Here is a 20,503-nt window from a genome sequence, read left to right on the forward strand (position 1 = left end):
ATTCTTCACTCCACAGATGTTAATGATCATCTCTCCTTCTTAATGGTCTTGATAAAATGAGCTTCTCTTAGCGCTGTCTGCTATGTGATTCTAGTCTCTCCTCTCCTATTTCACAGCTATTTTTAGCTCTTTAGCATAGAGACTTTAGCTCTTTTAGAAATCAAAGAGAAGTAGGGCATGGATATCCATCTTCAGCAGCAGCTAGGGTTTCAGCTTTACTGGAGCAGGAAAGGGAGGGTGAGTCAGCTGAAAATTAGGCTCTGTCCCTGATCTGTGCAGCCATAACTCTTTTTAGCTTCATTTGACATCTCAAAAACAAGGTGTGTATTATATTTCAGGGTGTGCTGTATATGAGAAAATAGAATGTATTTTGAGGCAAATCACAGGTAGATTAGGAGCCTCTCCCATTTTTTTGTTTTTGTAGTTGTTTGTTGAGTTATTGGGGGGGGGTTAGGGGGAGTTGGGTTTTTTTAATTTTATTTTATAGCAATCTTTCAAACCCATTGTATTAATGAGGTACCTAGGCCTCTTGCTTCAGTCACTTTACCCTAAGAGAGAAAAGGAAATTTTAAGAGGAAAGGACAACACTAAATATTCCCCTCCTGGGTTCTCAGAACATTGTCTGTGCCAGTGGTCTTGAAAGTAGAAAGTCTCTGTCTAATCCACCCTGGAAGCTTGTTTGATGGCATTTACTTATTATACGTTTTTCAGTAATACAGTTGTCAAATCCCTGAAGAGTGGTTATATGGAGGATAGAGATAAGCTTTTCTTTGTAGCCAGAGGGGACAGGACCAGGAGTAATGGCCTCAAGCTGCATCAGGAGAAACTGAGTTTGGAAATGAGAAGAAACTTTCTGACTCTGAAGGTGGTCCAGCATTGGACCAAGCTACCAAGAAAAGTGGTGGGATCTCTATCTCTCTATGTGTGGGTTTGGACCTCATGAGGTCCTCTCCAACCCTTATTTTCTATGTTTTTATGATTATAAGCAAGGTATGGACTATGGGACTATGGGTTTGCCTTCCTCTGTAGCAGGTTTGGCAGACACTTCTCTGTGATGGTCTGTATGAATCATAGAAAATGAAGGTTGGAAGGGATCTCAGGAGGTCACATCTAGTCCAACCCCCTGCTCAAAGCAGGACCAGCCCCAACTATATCATCCCAGCCAAGGCTTTGTCTAGCCAGGTCTTCAAAACCTCCTAGTGTTGGACTAGTTGTGACTTGTGACCTCCTGAGGTCCCTTTCAACACTCATTTTCTATGAAGCAAAATCCCTTCTGGCTGAAAGCCCAGAAAGTGAGCAAAGCAGGGTCAGATCTACCCACCCCCCCCTCTTGGCATCTGGGGATGGGATAAGGGGGACATTACACTGGTTGGGGCAGGGGATAGGGGCTGGGGCAGGGGTTTTCCCCCTTCTAGAGGACACTAACTCCATGGCCCCCTGATCTACCTCCCTCTCATCCTTGTAGTTCCTCACTTTCTCTATCACTCCCCTGCTTCTTATATAGCTTTGGGGAGGCAGCGGTTCTGTGCTTGACAGTGAGTGAGCTGGGTAAACCTTCATCCCCAGGGTACCTATTTCCCATCCCATCTGCTCCCTGTCATTGCTTCCAGCTACACAGTGGCAAAAACAAAGCGGTCCTGCCCTTTGTCCCACTCTCCTGTTCCAACAGGTGAGGTCAGTGGTTATCTGCTCCAGGAAGCTAGGATCCGGCACCTGAGTGCCCCTCCCTAGGTGTCAGCTATTTCCTACGACACAAGCCCCTATATATATACATCCATGGATTTGAGCACCAGGCAGCGAGATGAGTGGGACAGGTAAGTTCAACGCTTTCCTGTCTGCAGAGTCCAGGGAACGTGTTTTGGCTTTTCTATGCAGAAGGAATAAGGGTGGAAATGGAGGTGCAGGGGCTTCCCAACCTACCACTCACCCCTCAGACCCTCCAGAGACCCTATTTTGGGAACTGAGCCAGAGAGCCATAACCCTCTTCTCCTGAAGCTGGAGATAGAGACCAGGGGTCTTGGGACCCAGCCACCCCCCAGGGCTGACCCAACAGGCCTCATTCCCCTCCCAGAGCTGTAGATATAACCCAGGAGTCCAGTTCGATTCTATAGATTTCATAGACATCAGGGCTGGAAGGGACCTCTGAAGATCATCGAGTCCAGCCCCCTGCCCAAGGGGAAGCAAGTCAGCTGGGGTCACAGGATCCCAGCAAGATAAGCATCCAATTTGCTCCTGAAGGTGTTCAATGTAGGTGCTTGAACCACCTCCGATGGCAGGCTGGTCCAGACCTTGGGGGCTCAGACAGTAAAGAAATTCTTCCTTATGTCCAGCCTGAAACGGTCTCGCACGAGTTTGTGACCATTCGACCCCGTCATCCCTTGGGGCGCTCTGGTGAACAAACGTTCCCCCAGATCCTGGTGGTCACCCCTGATAAACTTATAGGTGGCCATCAGATCACCCCTGAGCCTACGCTTTTCCAGGCTAAAGAGCCCCATGGCTCTCACCTTTGTTGTAAGGTCTGTTTTCCTGACCTCTGATCATGCGCGTGGCTCTTCTCTGGACTTTCTCAAGCTTCTCCACATACTTTTTGAATTGTGGACCCCAAAACTGGATGCAGTACTCTAGCTGCGGCCTCACCAAGGCCGAGTACAAGGGGAGAATGACGTCCTAGGATTTGCTTGAGAAGCATCTATGGATGCACGCCAGTGTTTTGCTCACTTTACTAGCTGCAGCATCGCATTGCAGGCTCATGTTCCTCTTGTGGGCAATGATGACCCCCAAGTCCCTTTCGCCCATAGTGCTAGCCAGCGTAGCACTGCTGAGGCTATAAGGGTGCTGAAGGTTTTTCCTCCCAAGGTGGAGAACCTGGCATTTTTCGGTGTTAAACACCATCAGATTCTCGTCCGCACATTTGCTGAGCCTGTCCAGGTCAACCTGGATCACCCTCCTGTCCTCAGGTGTGGATGCTTTGCCCCAAAGTTTGGTGTCATCAGCAACTTGGACAGTCTGCTTCTGACTCCAATGTCCACATAGTTAATGAAGATGTTGAACAGGATGGGTCCAAGGACAGAGACTTGGGGGACCCCACTGGTCACAGGACACCATGATGATTGACTTCCATCAATTACCACCCTCTGGGTCTGACCACGGAGCCAATTCCCCAGCCAGCGGATCGTGGTAGACCCAAGGCCACAATTGGCCAGTTTTACCAAGAGGTGATCCTGGGATACCAGATCGAAGGCTTTTTTTTAGTCAAGATATATGACATCAATCTCTTCTCTCTTATCCAGGTGATAGGTCACCTGGTCGTAGAAGGAAATGAGATTGGTCAAGCAAGACCTATCCGCGACAAACCCATGCTGGCTATCCCTTAGGATGTTGGCATCGGCTAGTCCATTAAGGATGGACTTTTTAATAAACCTTTCTAAGATGTTCCCCGGGATAGAAGTCAGGCTGATAGGCCTATAGTTTCTGGATCCACTTTCCTCCCTTTCTTGAAGATCGGCACCACATTGGCCTTCTTCCAGTCTTCGGGCACTGCACCAGAGCTCCAGGAGTCCTCAAAGATCTGTGCCAGGGGCTGGGCTATGATGCTTGCCAGCTCCTTGAGTACCCTGGGGTACAGATTGTCAGGGCCGGCTGACTTGAAAGTATCCAGCTTCTCAAGGTGTTCCTTCATGAGGTCAGCATTAATGGAGGGCAGGGGATCTCCCTCACCCAGATCTCCCTGTCCCATATCGGGCATCGGTGTCCCATGGGACTGATGAAAGACCAACACAAAGTACGCATTTAATAGGTTGGCTTTTTCCTGGGCATCGGTTGTCAGTTGTCCCATCTGGTTCAGCAGAGGTCCAATGTTGCCCTTGCTTTTCCTCCAGCACCACACATATCTGGAAAAGGACTTTTTATTGTCCTTGATGCTCAAAGCTAGTTGGAGTTCAGTTGCAGCCTTGGTTTTCCTGGTTTGCTCCCTACAGGACTGGACCAGAGGAGAATATTCCTCCTTCACGTTTCCAGTTCCTCCTCATCCCAAACCAAAGTTCTGCCACCCCTAGCTCCTCCTAGACTCAGTGGGTCACCTGGTCCCCCTCCTTGAATCACCTCCAGATGGGTGTCCCCATCTCCTGGTATCCCCAACCCAACCACTCTGGAGAGACACTTCTTTTGACCTCTTGTGTTCCAGCCATGGCTCCTGGGATAAAGATGCTGCTGCTCATGCTTCTCTGGGCTGGACCGGTGCTGGGAGGTGAGTCGAAGTCCTCCTCCATCTGGGGCGCTCCATAGAAAGGGAAGTCTTGGGGGTTGTGGCATGGCAATATGTTGATGGAGCTGGGACATGGTGCATCTCACAGCTTCTGAGGGGAGTTGGGATAAGCCTGGACCAAAGGGACATTTGGTGTAGAAGTGGATTCAGTGTAAATCTGGGGTAACTCCTTTGGTGCCCCAGGGACTGGGAGTCCTATCATTGGCTCTGAGAGTGAGGGACACCAGGAGGGTGGGGAGTAGCCATATGGCAAGGGGCTGTGGATTGGTGGCTAAGGAGCATTGGCAGAGCTGGAGGGAATCTCATGGCTGGAGGATGGTCGGGGGCTATGGCTCAGGTGTGAGGGCCCCTATCAGAACCATGTGTTATCAACAAGCTGTATGAGCTCTGAGATCTTCCAGGACCTTAGGCTGGTAACCTTTGCTCTTTTGCCAATCTCTCCTCAGGCACCAACTCAGGCATTACCGTGGGCCGGGAATTCATCACAGTCTTCATGGAGAACTACCAAGTCAGCTACTCCAAACCCAACCTTCAGCTGCTCATATATGGCTATGCCCCCTCCACCACCATCACCATCTCAGTGCCCAAGTCTTCCTTCCGGCACACTGTCCAGGTCCAGAAGGACCAGATGGCAAAAGTGAAGATCCCTGCTGATGTTGAGTTGTCTGGTACCACCAAAGCCTTCAGCACCATCTTGGTGCAAACCGACCAGGATGTGTCAGTGATGTCTCTCACCTCCAGGGACAACACGGGTGACACAAGCGTGGTCTACCCTGTGAAGAAACTGGGCTTGGAGTATTATGTCATCACACCAGGGGGGGATGGGCTTCAGCCCTACAATGAGTTCTCCGTGGCAGCATGGCAGGAGGCGACAGAGGTAAAGATCTACCTCCGCGGTAGCGTGACATTCCAGGGACAGGATTACACGGCTGGCAGCCTGCTCACTGTCTCTCTCACAGCGTACGAAGCCATCCAGATCCAGAGCTCCCAAGATCTCTCTGGGACCCGAGTGGTGTCCTCCAAGCCAGTGGCGGTGCTGAGTGGCCACACCTGCACCACAAAGAATGGCCGATGCGACCATGTCTTTGAGCAGCTGCTGCCCGTCTCCACCTGGGGCAGGATCTTCTTCATCCCGCCACTGCCTTTCCACAATGGCTTTGACCTGGTCTACGTAGTGGCCTCTCAGAGTACGAATCTCAACATTTTGTCTGGTGGATTGTGGAAAACCCAGGACCTTGTGGCTGGGCAGATTGTGCAGCTACAAGTGAGCGTTGACAAGCCTCTGGGCATCTCAGGCAGTGCCAGCATTCAAGTTCTCCTCTTCTGTAGCGGTGATAGTGCTAATGACCCTTTCATGGCTGTTGTCCCTGATGTGTCCAGCTACTGCACCTCTTACTCCATCAGTGGCCAGCAGGGCTTCAACAATTATGGTCTACTCATGGCAAAGACCACGGCAACCTCCAGCCTCATGGTGGACTGGAAACCTCTGCAGAAGGTGTCCTGGAGAGCCATCCCTGGTACCGAATACTCATGGGGGGAGTACAGGCTCGGCACGGGGGAAAATGTCCACTCTGTGAAGAGCTCTAGTGACCCCTTTGGGCTCCTCAGTGTCAGTGTCATCGGCGCCAATGGCTATGGCACAGTGGCTCTTTGCAACAGCGGTAAGCATATGGCTGGGGTGAGGGATCTGGAAAGATGGTTTGGGGAGGTATTTTGCTGCCTCTGCTGTGGTAGATGCAATGTACCCCTGCATAGACAAGGTCTTTCTCAGGAAAAGTGGGGTCTGCGACCCTCAGACCAACCCACCATCCATCCATCCATCCATCCCCACACTCTGTCTTTCTATCTAGCTACCTAGCTATCCAGCCAGCTAGCTATCCAGCCATTCATCCACCCATCCATCCACCCCATCTGAAGTACTCTTCCACCCTTCCTGCCTTCCACCCCTCACCTCTCATTCCTCCCTGCGTACCTTTCCACTTCCCATTCTCCTGTTCACTCACTTGCTTTGTCCTCTTGTCCCCCTCCCCACAGTTACTCCAATCCCCTCCTGTAGCACTACAGTGTGCCGGAAGATGGAGACCTGTAAGATGACCAGCAATGGCCCTGAGTGCGTGGCCACATCCACAGCAACTGGCTGGGCCTGGGGTGACCCCCACTACAAGACCTTTGATGGACATTACTATGATTTCATGGGCACCTGCACCTATACCATTGCCAAGACCTGTGGCCCAGATACCACTCTCCCAGCCTTCCACATCACAGCCAAGAATGATAACCGTGGCAACCGGCATGTGTCCTACGTTGGCTTTGTGGATGTTCACGTCTACAACTACACCATTTCCATAGTCCGGTATGAGTACTGGAACATCAGGGTAAGATCAGTGATTCTCTGTTCCCCCCTTTCCTCAATTTCATTTCTCTCCTTCTTTACATACCTCAGTGCCGTACATTTTTCCTTTTTGCCCTTCCTTTCTTTCCTTTATTTCTTATTCTTCTCATTCATCCTTCCCTTCATGTTTTCTCTTCTTCCTCTTTTCATCCCCCAGTTCTTCATCCTTTGTTCTTGGCTCTTCCTTTCATAGTTTCATAGTTAGTAGGGTCGGAAGGGACCTGAGCATATCATCAAGTCTGACACCCTGCCATGGCAGGAAAGAGTCCTAGGGTCAAACGACCCCAGCAAGGTGATTGTCTAGCATAGTCTTAAAAACTCCCAGGGTAGGAGCCAGCACCACTTCGCTTGGAAGTCGGTTCCAGATCCTAGCCACCCTGACCGTGAAGTGGCGCCTTCTGATATCTAGTCTAAATCTACCCTCTGCCAGCTTGTGACCATTATTCCTAGTCACTCCTGGCAGTGCTCGGGGGAACAGGGACTCCCCCAGTGCCTGCTGATCCCCCCTGACTAGTTTATAACAGACCACTAGATCCCCCCTCAGCCTTCTCTTGTGGAGGCTGAACAGGTTCAGGTCCCGTCACCTCTCCTCATAGGGCCTGCCCTGCTGCCCCCTGACCATGCGAGTGGCCTCCTCTGGACCCTCTCCATGTTGTCCACATCCCTCTTGAAGTGCAGTGCCCAGAACTGGACGCAGTACTCCAGCTGCGGCCTGACCAGTGCCGCATAGAGGGGGAGGATCACCTCCTTGGACCTGCTCGAGATGCATCTGTGGATGCAGGACAAGGTGTGGTCGGCCTTCCTGACTGCATCCCCACACTGCCGGCCCATGTTCATCTTGGCATCAATGATGACTCCAAGATCCTTTTCCTCCTCTGCACTGATGAGAAGGGAGTTCCCCAGCCTGTAGGTATGGTGTAGTTCTTCCTCCCCAGGTGCAGCACCTTGCTATTGTCAGTGTTGAATCCCATCCTGTTCTCATCTGCCCACCCCTGTAACCTGTCTAGGTCCAATTGTAGCCTATTCCTTCCTTCTAGCATGCTCACATCCCCCCACATCTTAGTGTCATCAGCAAATTTGAACAGGGTGCTTTTTACCCCCTTGTCCAAGTAGCTGATGAAGATGTTGAACAGTGCAGGCCCAAGGACTGAGCCCTGGGGGACCCCACTGCCCACATCCCTCCAGATTGAATACGTCCCATCCACCACCACCCTCTGGGTGCAGCCCTCCAGCCAGTTGGCGACCCATCTGACTGTGTGGATGTTGACACCACAGCCCACAGTTTCTTAATGAGAATGGGGTGAGAGACAGTGTCAAAGCCCTTTTGAAAGTCCAGGAAGACTGTGTCCACTGCTACCCCTACATCTAAGGATTTGGTGAACTGGTCATAAAAGGCCACCAGGTTGGTCTGACAAGACCTGCCTCTAATGAACCAGTGTTGGTTGGCCCTAAGCATGAAATCCCCTGCTGGCCCTTCATGGACATGTGCCAGAATAATTGTCTCGAAAAGCTTCCCCAGGATCAAAGTAAGACTAACTGGCCTATAGTTTCCCAGGTCCTCCTTCCTCCCCTTTTTGAAGATGGAAACCATATTGGCCCTCTTCCAGTCCTCCGGCACCACACCAGAGCACCATGAGTGCTCATACAGCCGTGCCAGGGGTCCTGCAATGACCTCAGCCAATTCCCTCAGCACTCGGGGGTGGAGATCGTCCGGACCAGCTGATTTAAATATATCCAGTCCCTCCAGACATTCCCTAACTAGTTCCTCACTAGCCCTTGGCCTAGGTACACTTCCCCTGGGGCCTGAGGGGGGCCCAGTAGGGGGGCTGATCCGGTCCCTGCTCAGGAAAATGAAGGCAAAGAAGTTGTTAAATAGGTTACCTTTGTTGTCTGGTGTGATGGCAAAATTTCCCAGCATGTCTTGCAGGGGGCCCAAATTACCTTCTTTTTGCCCCCTATGTATTTAAAAAAGGACTTCTTGTCCTTGATCTGGGAAACTAGTCCCAGTTCCATCTCTGCTGGCCCTCCTGACTCCCCCTGCATTCCTGAGCAACCGCAGTGTAGTCCTCCCTGGGGATGGCCCCTCCTTTCCATTGGGTATACACCTCCCTTTTAGCTAGGAGACATTCCCAGATGCTTTTGGGGAGCCATGGGGGCTTTTGTGCCCTCCTGCCCCCTTTGATCCATGTTGGGATTACCCCCCTTTGGGCTTGGAGGATCATCTCCTTTGTTTTTTCCATCCTTTGTCCATTCTTTCCTTTGTTTTTTTCTTCCTACTCCCATTCCTTCCCATTCCCTACTTTTTTCAGCCTTATTTTCTTCCTTTTCTTTTTTTCTTTCCTTCATTTGATCTTTCTTATGTTTTCATATTTCTGGCCTTCTTTTCTTCCATCTTTCATTCTATCTTTCATTTTGGTCTTTTCTGGGGGACTGGCTGAATATCTGATCTGTAAATGGAATCAAAGGTCCTTTTAGCTATACATTCTATTCCTGTCCAATCCCAAAAGATTATGTAACACACCCTGAAGTAGGTCCAGAGGGGTCATCTGTCTGGGGAGATATCACCTCTGATCCCTTGTTGACAAATAGTTAGCATAGGAGGCCACATTCACAGAGTGATAGAAAATGACGGGTGGAAGGCACCTCAGGATGTCACATCTAGTCCAAACCCCTGCTAAAAGCAGCACCATCCCCAACTAGATCATCCCAGGTGGGTCTTCAAAACCTCCTGGGATGGCGATTCCACAACCAATCTGGGTAGCCTTTTCCAGTGCTTTACTTCCCTCTTCATGAGAGAGTATTTCCTAATATCCAACCTAAACTTCCTTTGCTGCAACTTGAGTCAGTACATCTTGGCTTCCTTTGATGGGATCTCCATGGGCCTTTAAGAAAGTCTTCACAGGTGGAAATAGATAAGAGGCAAAGGGGAAACCTCTGAAAACTGATGATGGTCACTTCTTGCTTCCTTTCCAGGTGAACAACCAGCGTTCCAACCTCCCCATCTCCTTGCTTGGGGGCAAAATCCAGGCATACCAGAGTGGAGCCTCTGTGGTCATCGAGACTGACTTCTCCCTGTGGGTCTCCTATGACTGGAATGACTACCTTTTGGTGAAAATCTCCAGCAGCTTTGCTGAGAACCTGTGTGGCCTGTTGGGCAACTACAATGGGAACCCCTCGGATGACTTCACCACCTCAGCTGGCACCTTGGCTCCCAGTCCTGTGGAGTTTGGGGGGAGCTGGAAGGTGGCAGATGGAGACCGTTTCTGCTGGGACGACTGCAATGGCATCTGCAAGACCTGCTCCCTGGACCTGACCAACAAGTACAAAGGCGAAACCTTCTGTGGCTGGCTCAGCAGAGAGGCAGGTGGCCCCTTTGCCCCGTGCCACAACATTATCAACCCAAGGGTCTATGTAGACAACTGTGTCTATGACATGTGCATGATGGGTGGGACCCAGGAGGTGCTATGCCAGACACTGAAGACCTATGCTGATGCCTGCCAGGCAGAGGGGGTCACCTTAGGGAACTGGAGGACGCTCACAGGCTGCCGTGAGTATATGCTATTGAAGGGGCCTGGGATATGATAGCCTCAGGATGGGAGGAGGGGGGAAGTGCTGGTCAGGAGACACCTGGGGTTGTAGAATCCTGTCCCTAGGGAAGCCTTATGGGTTGAAAAGAAGGCTAAGGGCTTCCTGGGCTTCATTAGTAAGAGTGTTGCCAACAGATCAAGGGAAGTGATTCTTCCTCTCTATTCAGCACTGGGGAGGCCACTTGTCCAGTTTTGGGCCCACATTTCAGAAAGGATGTGGACAAATTAAAGAGAGTCCAACAAAAATGTTTTGGGGGCTGGGGCACATGACTTGTGAGGAGAGGCTGAGAAGTTGGGCTGGAAGGGAACTTCAGAGGTCACCGAATCTTACTCAGGCATCACACCCAGGCCTGACACCAAAAAACCCTGGGGACCACAGCAGCCAATGTCCTCTGCTGTAACGGGTTGTTAATATACACTGAAGAGATCCCAGGCAGAGGCCGTGTCCCTGGTATAGAGGAAGGAAAACCCGCTCCCAACCAAGTCCATACCAATCTGACCAAGGGATAAAATTCCTTCCTTACTCCAAATCTGGCATCAATGTGAGCCTGAGAGGAGGGGAAAGACCCTCTATTGAGGAACCTCCATGGATGAATCCTAGCTGAAGCATTGCCACAGCCTGGTCCCCATCCCCAGGCGTCATCTTTAGTGCTTTGGATAAGTAACTCCTGGTGGTACAGGAACACCACTGGAGATAACTCCCTTGGAAAATACCCAGTGCTGTCTCTGTGGCTCCATGCCCAGCTATGCTGTGCTCATGGCCCAATACTTCCTCCCTTTAACCTGTCTCTCTCTCTCTCCCTCCCTCCCTGCCACAGCCTTGCCTTGCCCAGCAAACAGCCAGTACCGGGCCTGCGGATCGGCCTGTCCCATCACTTGCAATGACCAGGCAGCCCCAAAGAACTGCAACTTGCCCTGTGTGGAGACCTGTGAGTGTCAGGCGGGCTTTGTGCTGGACGCTGGAAAGTGCATCCCCCAAGCCAGCTGTGGCTGTGAATTTGAGGGGCGTCTCTACAGCTCCGGTGAGGAGTTTTGGGGGGACAGGGCCTGCAGCCAACGCTGCCTCTGCGACCCACAGACCCGGCGCGTGAGCTGCCAGGAGAAGACCTGCAAAACTGGGGAGGAGTGCCGGGTGGAGAAGGGAATCCAGGACTGCTACCCAGCCAACTACACCACCTGCACATCAATTGGGGACCCACACTACATCACCTTTGATGGGAAGAGGTTTGATTTCCAGGGCAGCTGCCTATATCAGCTTTCTGGGCTGTGCAAAAAGCCTGGAGACCTGGTGGACTTCCAGGTCTTGGTCCAGAATGACAACCGAGGCTTCCCAACCTTATCCTTCACCAGAGCAGTGGAGGTCAGGGTCTATGGGATCAACATCACCATCAGTCATGAGCATCCTGGAAGGGTCCTGGTAAGTTCAACCATAGTTCTGTTCTTGGTCACCACTTCAATGGGTGTCTCAGCATTGTCTCTTCCTGGTTTCAGTCATCACCCCATGTCCCTCCTTCTTCACTTGTCATCACACGTTTTCTTCCTTCTGCGCCCATCACAAGGAGAGCTGAGAGGGATGAGCAGAGGGAGTTTTCCAGTGTAAAGAATCTAAAGCTGATAAGCTTTGGCTGGCAATCAAAATACTGGCTCATGGTACTCCAAGGGGTTCTAGCTCTGCAACCGCCTGAGTGGAAGGTGGAGAATGATTCGGAGTTCTGCAGCTATTTTCATTATGAAACAAGATTGTAGTTGAAGCAATGGGATATAGCAGAGTTAGAAAAGGTATAGAGAAAGGCAATGAAGATGATGAGGGACCTGAAGTAGCTGCCATACCATGAGAGACTAAAAAAGCTGGGACTCTTCCATTTAGAAAGGTGAAGGCTGAAGCGGGGATAGAAAAGAGGTCTAGAAAATCATGAAGGGGACGGGAGGTGCTGATCCAGGTGGGGTGCAGAGGTGCAGTTTCACCACTACCCCCCCCCACTCTTCTATTCATGCTCACTCAAAGTTTAAAACCAACTGCCTTGGAAGGGCAGCATGATTGCTTCTCAAGCAGCAGTCAATTGACTTTCTGGCTCCTTACAATCTCCCTGATTCCTGCGCATCTCTTCCCTCCATAGGTGCTAATGAACCTCCCCCATTTTTTAATGTTCTTGATATTCCACTAATCAAGCAGTTCTTTCTTCTGCAATACTGCCAAGCACCACCCCTCTTAACATACCTCCTATTTCACAGCATCACCAGCTGGTTTTAACTCTAACTAAAAGCATTAACTCAGGTGCAGAAACATTCACTTAGGGAAACATCAATGCGGGGGGGGGGGGCGTGGAAATAACTTCCAGTGAAGCATTGGAGGCACTACCCAGATGCTCAGGAAGGACAGATTTTTTTTCCACAGGTCTGAAAGAGACATGTTTCTAATTGTAATGACCGAAGTTAATTTTATGGACTAAAGAAATAGCATCTTTTGATATATTTTAATATATTCTTAATGTATGCTGTTATGAATATAACATATTATGATTTCTATATTGATATATACATATAGATTACTGTTATGTTTGTGTGTGTGTGTGTGTGTGTGTGTGTGTGTGTGTGTGTGTGTGTGTAGATTTCATGCCCCAGAAGTGACTGTATTCCAGTTCTGGTGCCTCCAACCAAGGTCTGGCTCTAGATGCCAGTCTCTCCAACCCCTCTACCCTTGTTCTCAGGTGAATGGCTTGTTGACCAACCTGCCCTACAGCACTGATGAGGACAAAATCATCATGTCCAGGAGGGGGCAAGAGGCTGCAGTCCAGGCTGACTTTGGCCTCAGTGTCACCTTTGACTGGCAGAGCCGAGTGGCTGTTACTGTGCCCAGCACCTACGCGGGCATGGTGTGTGGACTCTGTGGGAACTTCAATGGAGACCAAGGTGATGACTTCATCATGAAGGACGGCAGGCCAGCACCAAACCCCAAAGCCTTCGGACGGAGCTGGAGGGCACTGGAGACCCCAGGGTGCACTGAGCCCGACGTGTCACCATGTGGCCGCCATGCAATAGTGGAGAGGAAGCAGAGAACACTTAAGGGAGAGTGCGGGACAATCCTCAACACAGATGGCCCCTTCAGGGTGTGTCATGCCAAGGTGGATCCTGAAGTCTACTTCCAGGACTGCGTGTATGACTACTGCTACTATGGGGGGCAATTGGACATGATGTGCCAGATCATTGCAGCCTATGCCACCACCTGCCAGGCCGCTGGGGTGGCTGTGGACAGCTGGAGATCAGATCTGTGCAGTGAGTGTCTTAAAATCAAAGACTCATAGATAAGTTAGAAATGGAAGGGACCTCCGGAGATCATAGAGAAATCGGGCTAGAAGGGACCTCCAAAAGTCTTTGAGTCATGGAGTATTTGGAGTGAAAGGAACCTCCAGAAATCAATGAGTCACAGTCATAGATTTGTAAACAACTGGGGCTGAAAGGAACCCCCAGCATTTACATCTACTCCAACCCCCTGCCCAGGGCCAAATCAGCCCTGTCCAAACCATCCCAGACAAATCCATATTCTAAACTCTTCATAAAACTACCATCAACCCCGATATGACAGCAGATGTCCCACCTGAACCTGCCACAGGGAAAGCAGGGGGGCCCTGGCAGTCAACATCCTGCTTCAGTAGGAAGTTGTTAGCATATACTCAAGAGATCCCAGGTAGTGGCCATGCCTCTGCTATAGAAGAAGACACACTGCCCCCGCAAGTCTTTACTAATCTGACCAAGGGGGGAAATTCCTTCCTGACCCCAAATTTGGCATAAATCTGACCCTGCTCATAGGGGCAAGACCCTCTAGACCCAAACCTCTGGGATTTTATCCCAGCAAGAGCATAGGTACAGCCCAGTCCCCATCCCTAGCCTTGACAGCAGCCAACACCCAATGCCCCGATACATGGAGCAGAAAGGGGAGAAGGGGTGAACCAGCAAAACTCAGAAGTCTTGGACATCCCCATAGCAGAGCACAGGCATCACTATACTTATGTATTGAGTTTGAACTGGGTTTTCTGGGTTGAAATGGTTCTGGTCATGCTGCCCCTCTGTCAGGCTTGTAGGTACCTGGCTCAGAGCAGGAAAGAGAGAACAGAAGAGTTGCCATGTCCTGGCTCAGACCGCACGTACATCTTGCCCAGGTTCCTATGTCCCATGGTGGCAGAGAGCAAAGGCTGGAAGAGAGAGTGATCTGAGTCTGAGCTGGGTTTCTTCACCTTGCAGCCTCCAGCACTGAAACTCAGGTTCAGAGGCCGGGCACTTCTTCTAGGCTCAATAGCGACCAATGCCCCTTTCTGCAAGAACGGATCCAATCCCTTGCTGGATCTGGCTACGCTCTCACCTTCCACCACATCTGGTGGCCACAAGTCCCAGATTTTCCTTCCACACGAGGTGACAAAGACCTGCCTGGTGTTGGTTATCAACTGACAACCTCCTAGTTTCATGCCGTGACCCATCGTTCTTGTCTGGGGAGACACAGGCAGTAATAAATCCTTAATGACTTTCACTTCACCTTTCAACATTTTGGAAACCCTTCTCTTGTCCCTGCCCCCAAGTGTCTCTCTCCTAAGCTGAATGGGCCTGGCCTTGTTAGTCTCTCCTCATATGGAAACCCCTTCATAGCATTATTGCCCTTGTTGCTCTTCTCTGGACCTTCTCTAGCTCTTCCTTTTGGAGATGCAGGGGCCAGACTTGTTGCAGTATTCAAGGTGTGGATGCACCATGGATATATAAAGGCCATCATGGCAGCAATCAGAGGAGGCATGCAGGGATTGATGCCTGAGCTGATTCAGACTCTCTCAGTGAGTCTCTGGAAGCTTTGCAGGGGAGCCATGGAGATCCTCCAGCCAGGGGTTGAATCAGGAAAGCCCCTAGTGACTGGGTATAATTGAGTGAGCTTGTTGTCATGTCCTCTCTTGTCTCACCCCACAGACCCCACCTGCCCCCCTCACGCCCACTATGAGTTGTGTGGGACCAGCTGCCCAGCCACCTGCCATGACCTTCCTGCTCTGAAATGTGATGGGCCCTGTACCGAAGGGTGTTTCTGTGATGTCGGCTATGTCCTGAGCGGGGACCGATGTGTGCCAGAGGAAGATTGTGGCTGTATGCACCAGGGCCGGTACTACAGTCAAGCAGAGACCTTCTACACTGACACTTCATGCCGGGAGCAATGCCGTTGTGTGGGTAAAGACAAGCTGGAGTGCCAGAAAGCCAGCTGTGGCACTGGCCAGGAATGCCGTGTGGAGAGTGGCATCATTGGCTGCTATGGAGAACGTCAAGGCCGTTGCACCATGAGTGGCAACTCCCACTACCTCAGCTTTGATGGCCAGGCCTTTGACTTCCAGGGATCCTGCACTTACACTTTGGCCAAAGTCTGTGGTGGGGCTGCTGGGCTGGAGGACTTCAATGTGGTGGTGGAGAACAAGAGTCCCAAGAACAGCCATGTGACATTGGCCAGGTCAGTGGTGGTCTCTGCTTATGGCTACACCATCACTGTGGAGAAAGAGAAGAGGTGGAAGGTCATGGTAAGTCCTCATTTGAGATTAATTCAGTCCTCTCAGTCATAGACTCATACAAATCATTGGCAGCTACCTGTGTGTTGATTGGGGAAGCATGTAATGTATACCACATATGGTTGATGGCCTCCCAAGATACATAGATGACTCTTGGGCAGGCAGGTCGTGGCAGCTTCTTCCTGTTGATCCCTGGAGAAAATGTAGGGGTTTGAGGGTGCTGTGGACACCAGTTGAGAATTGCTAGTCTAAGGCCCAGTAAAACTACTACAAAAATGCAAACTTAAAATCATAGAGAATGAAGGTTGGAAGGGATCTTGGGTCACATCTAGTCCAACCCCCTGCTCATAGCAGGACCATCCCCAGCCAGATCATCCCAACCAAGGTTTTGTCTAGCCAGATCTTCAAAACCTCCAAGGATGGAGATTCCACCAGCTCTCTGGGTAATCTGGTCCAGTGACTTACTACCATTCTGGTGAGAAAGTTCTTCCTAATATCTAAACTCAACTTTCCTTGCTGCAACTTGAGTCCATTGTTCCTTGTCTGTCAATTGCCCCCACCGAGAACAGTCTAGCTCCATCTTCTTTGCAGTCATCATTCAGGGAGTTGATGGTTGCTCTCAGATCCCCTCTCAGTCTTCTCTTCTCCAAGCTAAATAAGCCCCATTCCCTCAGACTCTCCTCACAAGTCATGTGCCTCAGTCCCCAAACCAGTTTCATTGCCCTCCACTGGGCTTTCTCCAACATGTCCACCTCCTTTCTGTACTCGGGGACCCAAAACTGGACACAGGGCTCCAGATGTGCACCAGTGCTGAATAGAGGGGAAGAATCATTTCTCTCCATCCACTCACAACACTCCTACTAATGCAGCCCAGGATGTCATTAGCCTTCTCAGCAACAAAGACACACTGTTGGCTTAACTTAACACAAAGTAGTACAGTGCTCAACTGTCATAGGTGAATTTCTGTCCTGTTGCAGGTGAATGGAGAGCTCTATGTCCTACCACTGGTTTTGGACAATGGGAATCTTTGGGGGAGTCAGGAAGGGAACAACATCATTATCCAGGCTGCCTCTGGTCTCCAAGTCTTCTATGATACCTCCTCTTATGTCCTGGTGACCATCCCCAGCACCTACCAGGGCCATGTGTGCGGCTTGTGTGGCAACTACAATGGGAACAAAAATGATGACTTCCTGCTGCCCACTGGGAAGGTCACCCAGAACATGGATGAGTTTGGAGCCTCCTGGAAGGTTCTCACAGGTGCTGCCACGTGCTCTGATGGCTGTGGGGACCGATGCCCCATCTGCAACGAAGCCAAGATGGCACCATACAAAGCTAAGACCTCATGTGGGCTCATCAAAGACACATCAGGCCCCTTCACCAGCTGCCACTCACTGGTCAGCCCTGACAGCTATTTCAGCCACTGTCTCTATGACATGTGTGCAGCCAATGGGGCACAGGACACCCTCTGCCAGAGCCTCCAGGCCTACACAGCCGCCTGCCAAGTGGTCGGAGCCCAGGTCAGAGCCTGGAGATCTACCACCTTTTGCCGTAAGTAACCAACCTCCAGGGTCATCTAACCCCCTGAGCTGTATTTCTGGGTCATTACCCTTATTAACCTCCTTCGCCCCTTGCCCAAAGCAGATTGGTCTCCAGAAAGAGGGTGATGGGGACACAGAGCATGTATTAAGGGCAGGGAAGGAAGGCATGACTGTCCCTATGGGCAAGCATGGTCAGACTCCATAAGGTGAGGTTAGGGGTGAAGTAGTACGAGTCACATCAGGTTACCTCAGTTGGGATCATAAGATCATAGGAAAGTTGAGCTGGAACGGACCTCATGAGATCATGTCTAGTCCAGCCCCCTGCTCAAGGCAGAACTAAGCCATCCCATTCAAGTGTCTGTCCAACCTGGTCTTGGACAGTCCTAGGGATGGAGACCCAACCACCCCTCTAGGCAGCCTGTTCCACTGCTTGACATCCCCTTAGAGTCTTAACATTATTCCCCATCTCCTACCTCAGTTTCACCTGCCATGTCATATTTTCCCAGGCTATCAAAACTGTTGGTCCCTCTTGAGCTAAACAAGGAGCTGCCTGAGCTGGCAGCAGTAGTCAGTTTTTATCCCAAGCTTAGAGAGTAATGTGACATGACTCTACCAAGCAGGTAGAGGAGCAGGGGGAGTCAATGGAGAGGTGATGGGCTGGGCTGGGCTGGGCTGGGCTGGGCTGGGATTCATGTTTCACCAAGCTCTGCCCCTAATGGATGTCATCTTCCAGCTCTCAGCTGCCCCAGGGAAAGCAAGTATGATCCTTGTGTCCGCTCCTTCCTTGCTGGGTGTGCCAGCCTGTCTGGGCCAACCCGGTCCACAGGGAAGTGCTTTGAAGGTTGCCACTGTGACGAAGACCGCATGTTTGATGGGGAGAATTGTGTCTCTGTGAACATCTGTGGCTGCGTCCACAATGGGAGATACATCCAGGTAGGCACATGGGATATGTTCCCCCGACCCTGCTATGGAGAGGGAAGATGAGGCTCAGGGCAGTATGACTGTTAGAAGCCCATGACCCCTGCATCAGAAAGGGAGAGAGGGGAGAACCGGCAAAGCTTGGGAAATCCCGACAGCTTAACACAGGTGTTGCTGCACTATTATGTTCATACTGGGTTGAGATGATTCTGCATAATCAGTCCAGCTCCTCCCTCTTTGCAACCACCCTTCAGGGAGTTGAAGGCTGCTATTCAATTTCAATGTTTAAAAAGAAAGCTGCGTGTTGTAGGGGGAAAATACACTAAAAAAGAAAATGGCCTCCAAAAAGGGTTTCCTTGCTCAAAAATGTGACACTGCCTTCTGGTTCAGGTCTATCCAAGTGTTGTGGCTTGATAATACCCCACAGGGGAGCACATCCTGGACATTTTGAGGAGGAGACAGCCATGGAAGCGTTTGCCTTGAAAGCAAAGATGGAATTTTCTTTTCTCAGGGTTTCCTATTCTCACTCTTGTAACCTGTCTTTCCTCTCTCCCCCTACCCAGTCCATGAACAGCATCCTCTCTGCCAACTGCTCAGAGGAATGTACCTGCTACCCCAGGGGCGTCCTCAGCTGTGAGGCAGCCACCTGCTCTCCGGGCGTGAGCTGCTCCTTGAAGAACGGCTTGCGCACCTGCACGTAGACAGACATGGGAAGCTCTGAAGACATGGCGTTAGCAGGGAATGTGCCATTGCCCTGGTTAATCCCTTTACATAGTTTCACCAGTCTCTCCGCTCTTGGCTCATGGCTCCTTCCAAGGTCTTGAGTAAAACTGTAAGCTGTGTAAGCCCTGATGAGAAAAGTGCTTAAAGTCTGGCCTCTCTCCAAAGGGAAAGGCCTTTGTGGATTTTGGCAACCTTTGTTCAAAAAGCTCCTGACCATGCATCGTTTCACTGAGCGCCTGCGAAGGGTTGTAGATTCACATGTCTAATATTGACCCAGCTTAGCATTCCTTGTTGAAGAAATAAACAGAATAATAGCAGAGGCCCAGGGAATGTTTTTTTGTGAAAGAGGTGATGTTGAGAAAGCTTTTTGCAACACAGAAGGATTATGGGGGTGGGTTGTCACAGCGAGAAAGCACTGACCCCTTGGTGGGTGTGGTGGGCCCAGACCTTTGGAAGAAGACACTGACTTCTTGGTGGTTGTGGTGGGCCCAGACATTTGGGACAAGGCACTGAGTGGTTGGTGGTTGTGGTGGGCCCGGGCCTTTGGGAGAAGGCACTGATCTCTTGGTGGATGTGGTGAGCCTAGGCCTTTGATGTGATCATAGAAAGGTGCCTGCCACCACCAAGTGTCTTCTGAGGGACACCCTATCCTTTCCATAGTCTCCTCTTTGTAGGCTACCAGGGTGGGTCACCTGTCATCAGGCCTTAGCCTTGACCAGCATGGCCACTCATCCTAGTCTGCTACCTCCTCAGCTGAGCGTCAGGGTGGACATAGAAGGTCAGAACCCACTCTCTGGGCCTCGCCACCCACCCACTCCCTGCGGCTTGAGTAACCAGCCAGGGTCAGCTGATCCTCAACCCCTTCCTATAAAAAAACGCTGACTTGGAAGAGGAAGTGTCTGGACAGCGAGGCTCAACCTTGTACCTAGGCTGCCTTGCCTTTGACTTACACCTCTACCAGCTCTGGTGGTTTCTCTGCCCACCCAGCCTGCCCCAGTACTCTGCCCAACCCTCTGGATCTCTGACTCAGTTTCCCAGATGGATCTCCTGGCTTCCTAGCTCTGTATGCTTGGACTCCCCACACTCCCCTCAGATCTCAGTTGCTTCTTCCATCCCTGGGTGACACCCAGAGCTGGCCACCATGACTTGGTATGACACCCATGTATCAAGGGCAAGGTCCAAAACCTGGCATCAGGGTTGGAGACCTGGAGAGGCAGGGTTGCAAGCTAAGTCAGAAGCCAAGTCTGGGGGAGGTGAAGGGTTCCACATAGGCCATGGTGGTGCCCTGCTTGTTGCTGTCTGCTTGGAGGTGATAAAGGCTGGCATGAGACCACTTCTCTAATAGACTGTCAACACTTCAGGGGGCAGGGACATGCTCTGATATACTCTACACCTAGGAGTTCCACCAGCCAGGCTGCTCTTAGCAGCCATAATGTCACCTTTCTCAAGTCTGAGAAAGAGGTAGACAGTCTGAGCAAAATATGAAGACTCCAAGTCAGTACAGCTGTAACCCGGGTACACCAAGAGTGTGCCCTATTCTCAATCAGATGGGA

General features: G+C 50.9%; 1 protein-coding gene across 1 annotated transcript; it reads left to right on the forward strand.

The window, feature by feature from the left end:
* Positions 1-1,801: 1,801 nt before the first annotated feature.
* Positions 1,802-18,928, forward strand: LOC149861632 (IgGFc-binding protein-like). The gene is made up of 11 exons (XM_090053789.1): positions 1,802-1,814; positions 4,184-4,246; positions 4,711-5,925; positions 6,299-6,639; positions 9,630-10,203; positions 11,062-11,660; positions 12,952-13,516; positions 15,191-15,783; positions 16,749-17,319; positions 18,043-18,242; positions 18,791-18,928. Exons 1-11 carry the CDS (start codon positions 1,802-1,804, stop codon positions 18,926-18,928), a joined length of 4,872 nt encoding a protein of 1,623 aa, XP_089909915.1.
* The last annotated feature ends 1,575 nt before the right edge of the window (positions 18,929-20,503 follow it).

The sequence above is a fragment of the Crocodylus siamensis genome, chromosome 6 (assembly GCF_052110815.1).
Source record: "Crocodylus siamensis isolate JL-2025a chromosome 6, ASM5211081v1, whole genome shotgun sequence".
Taxonomy (NCBI): Eukaryota; Metazoa; Chordata; order Crocodylia; family Crocodylidae; genus Crocodylus; species Crocodylus siamensis.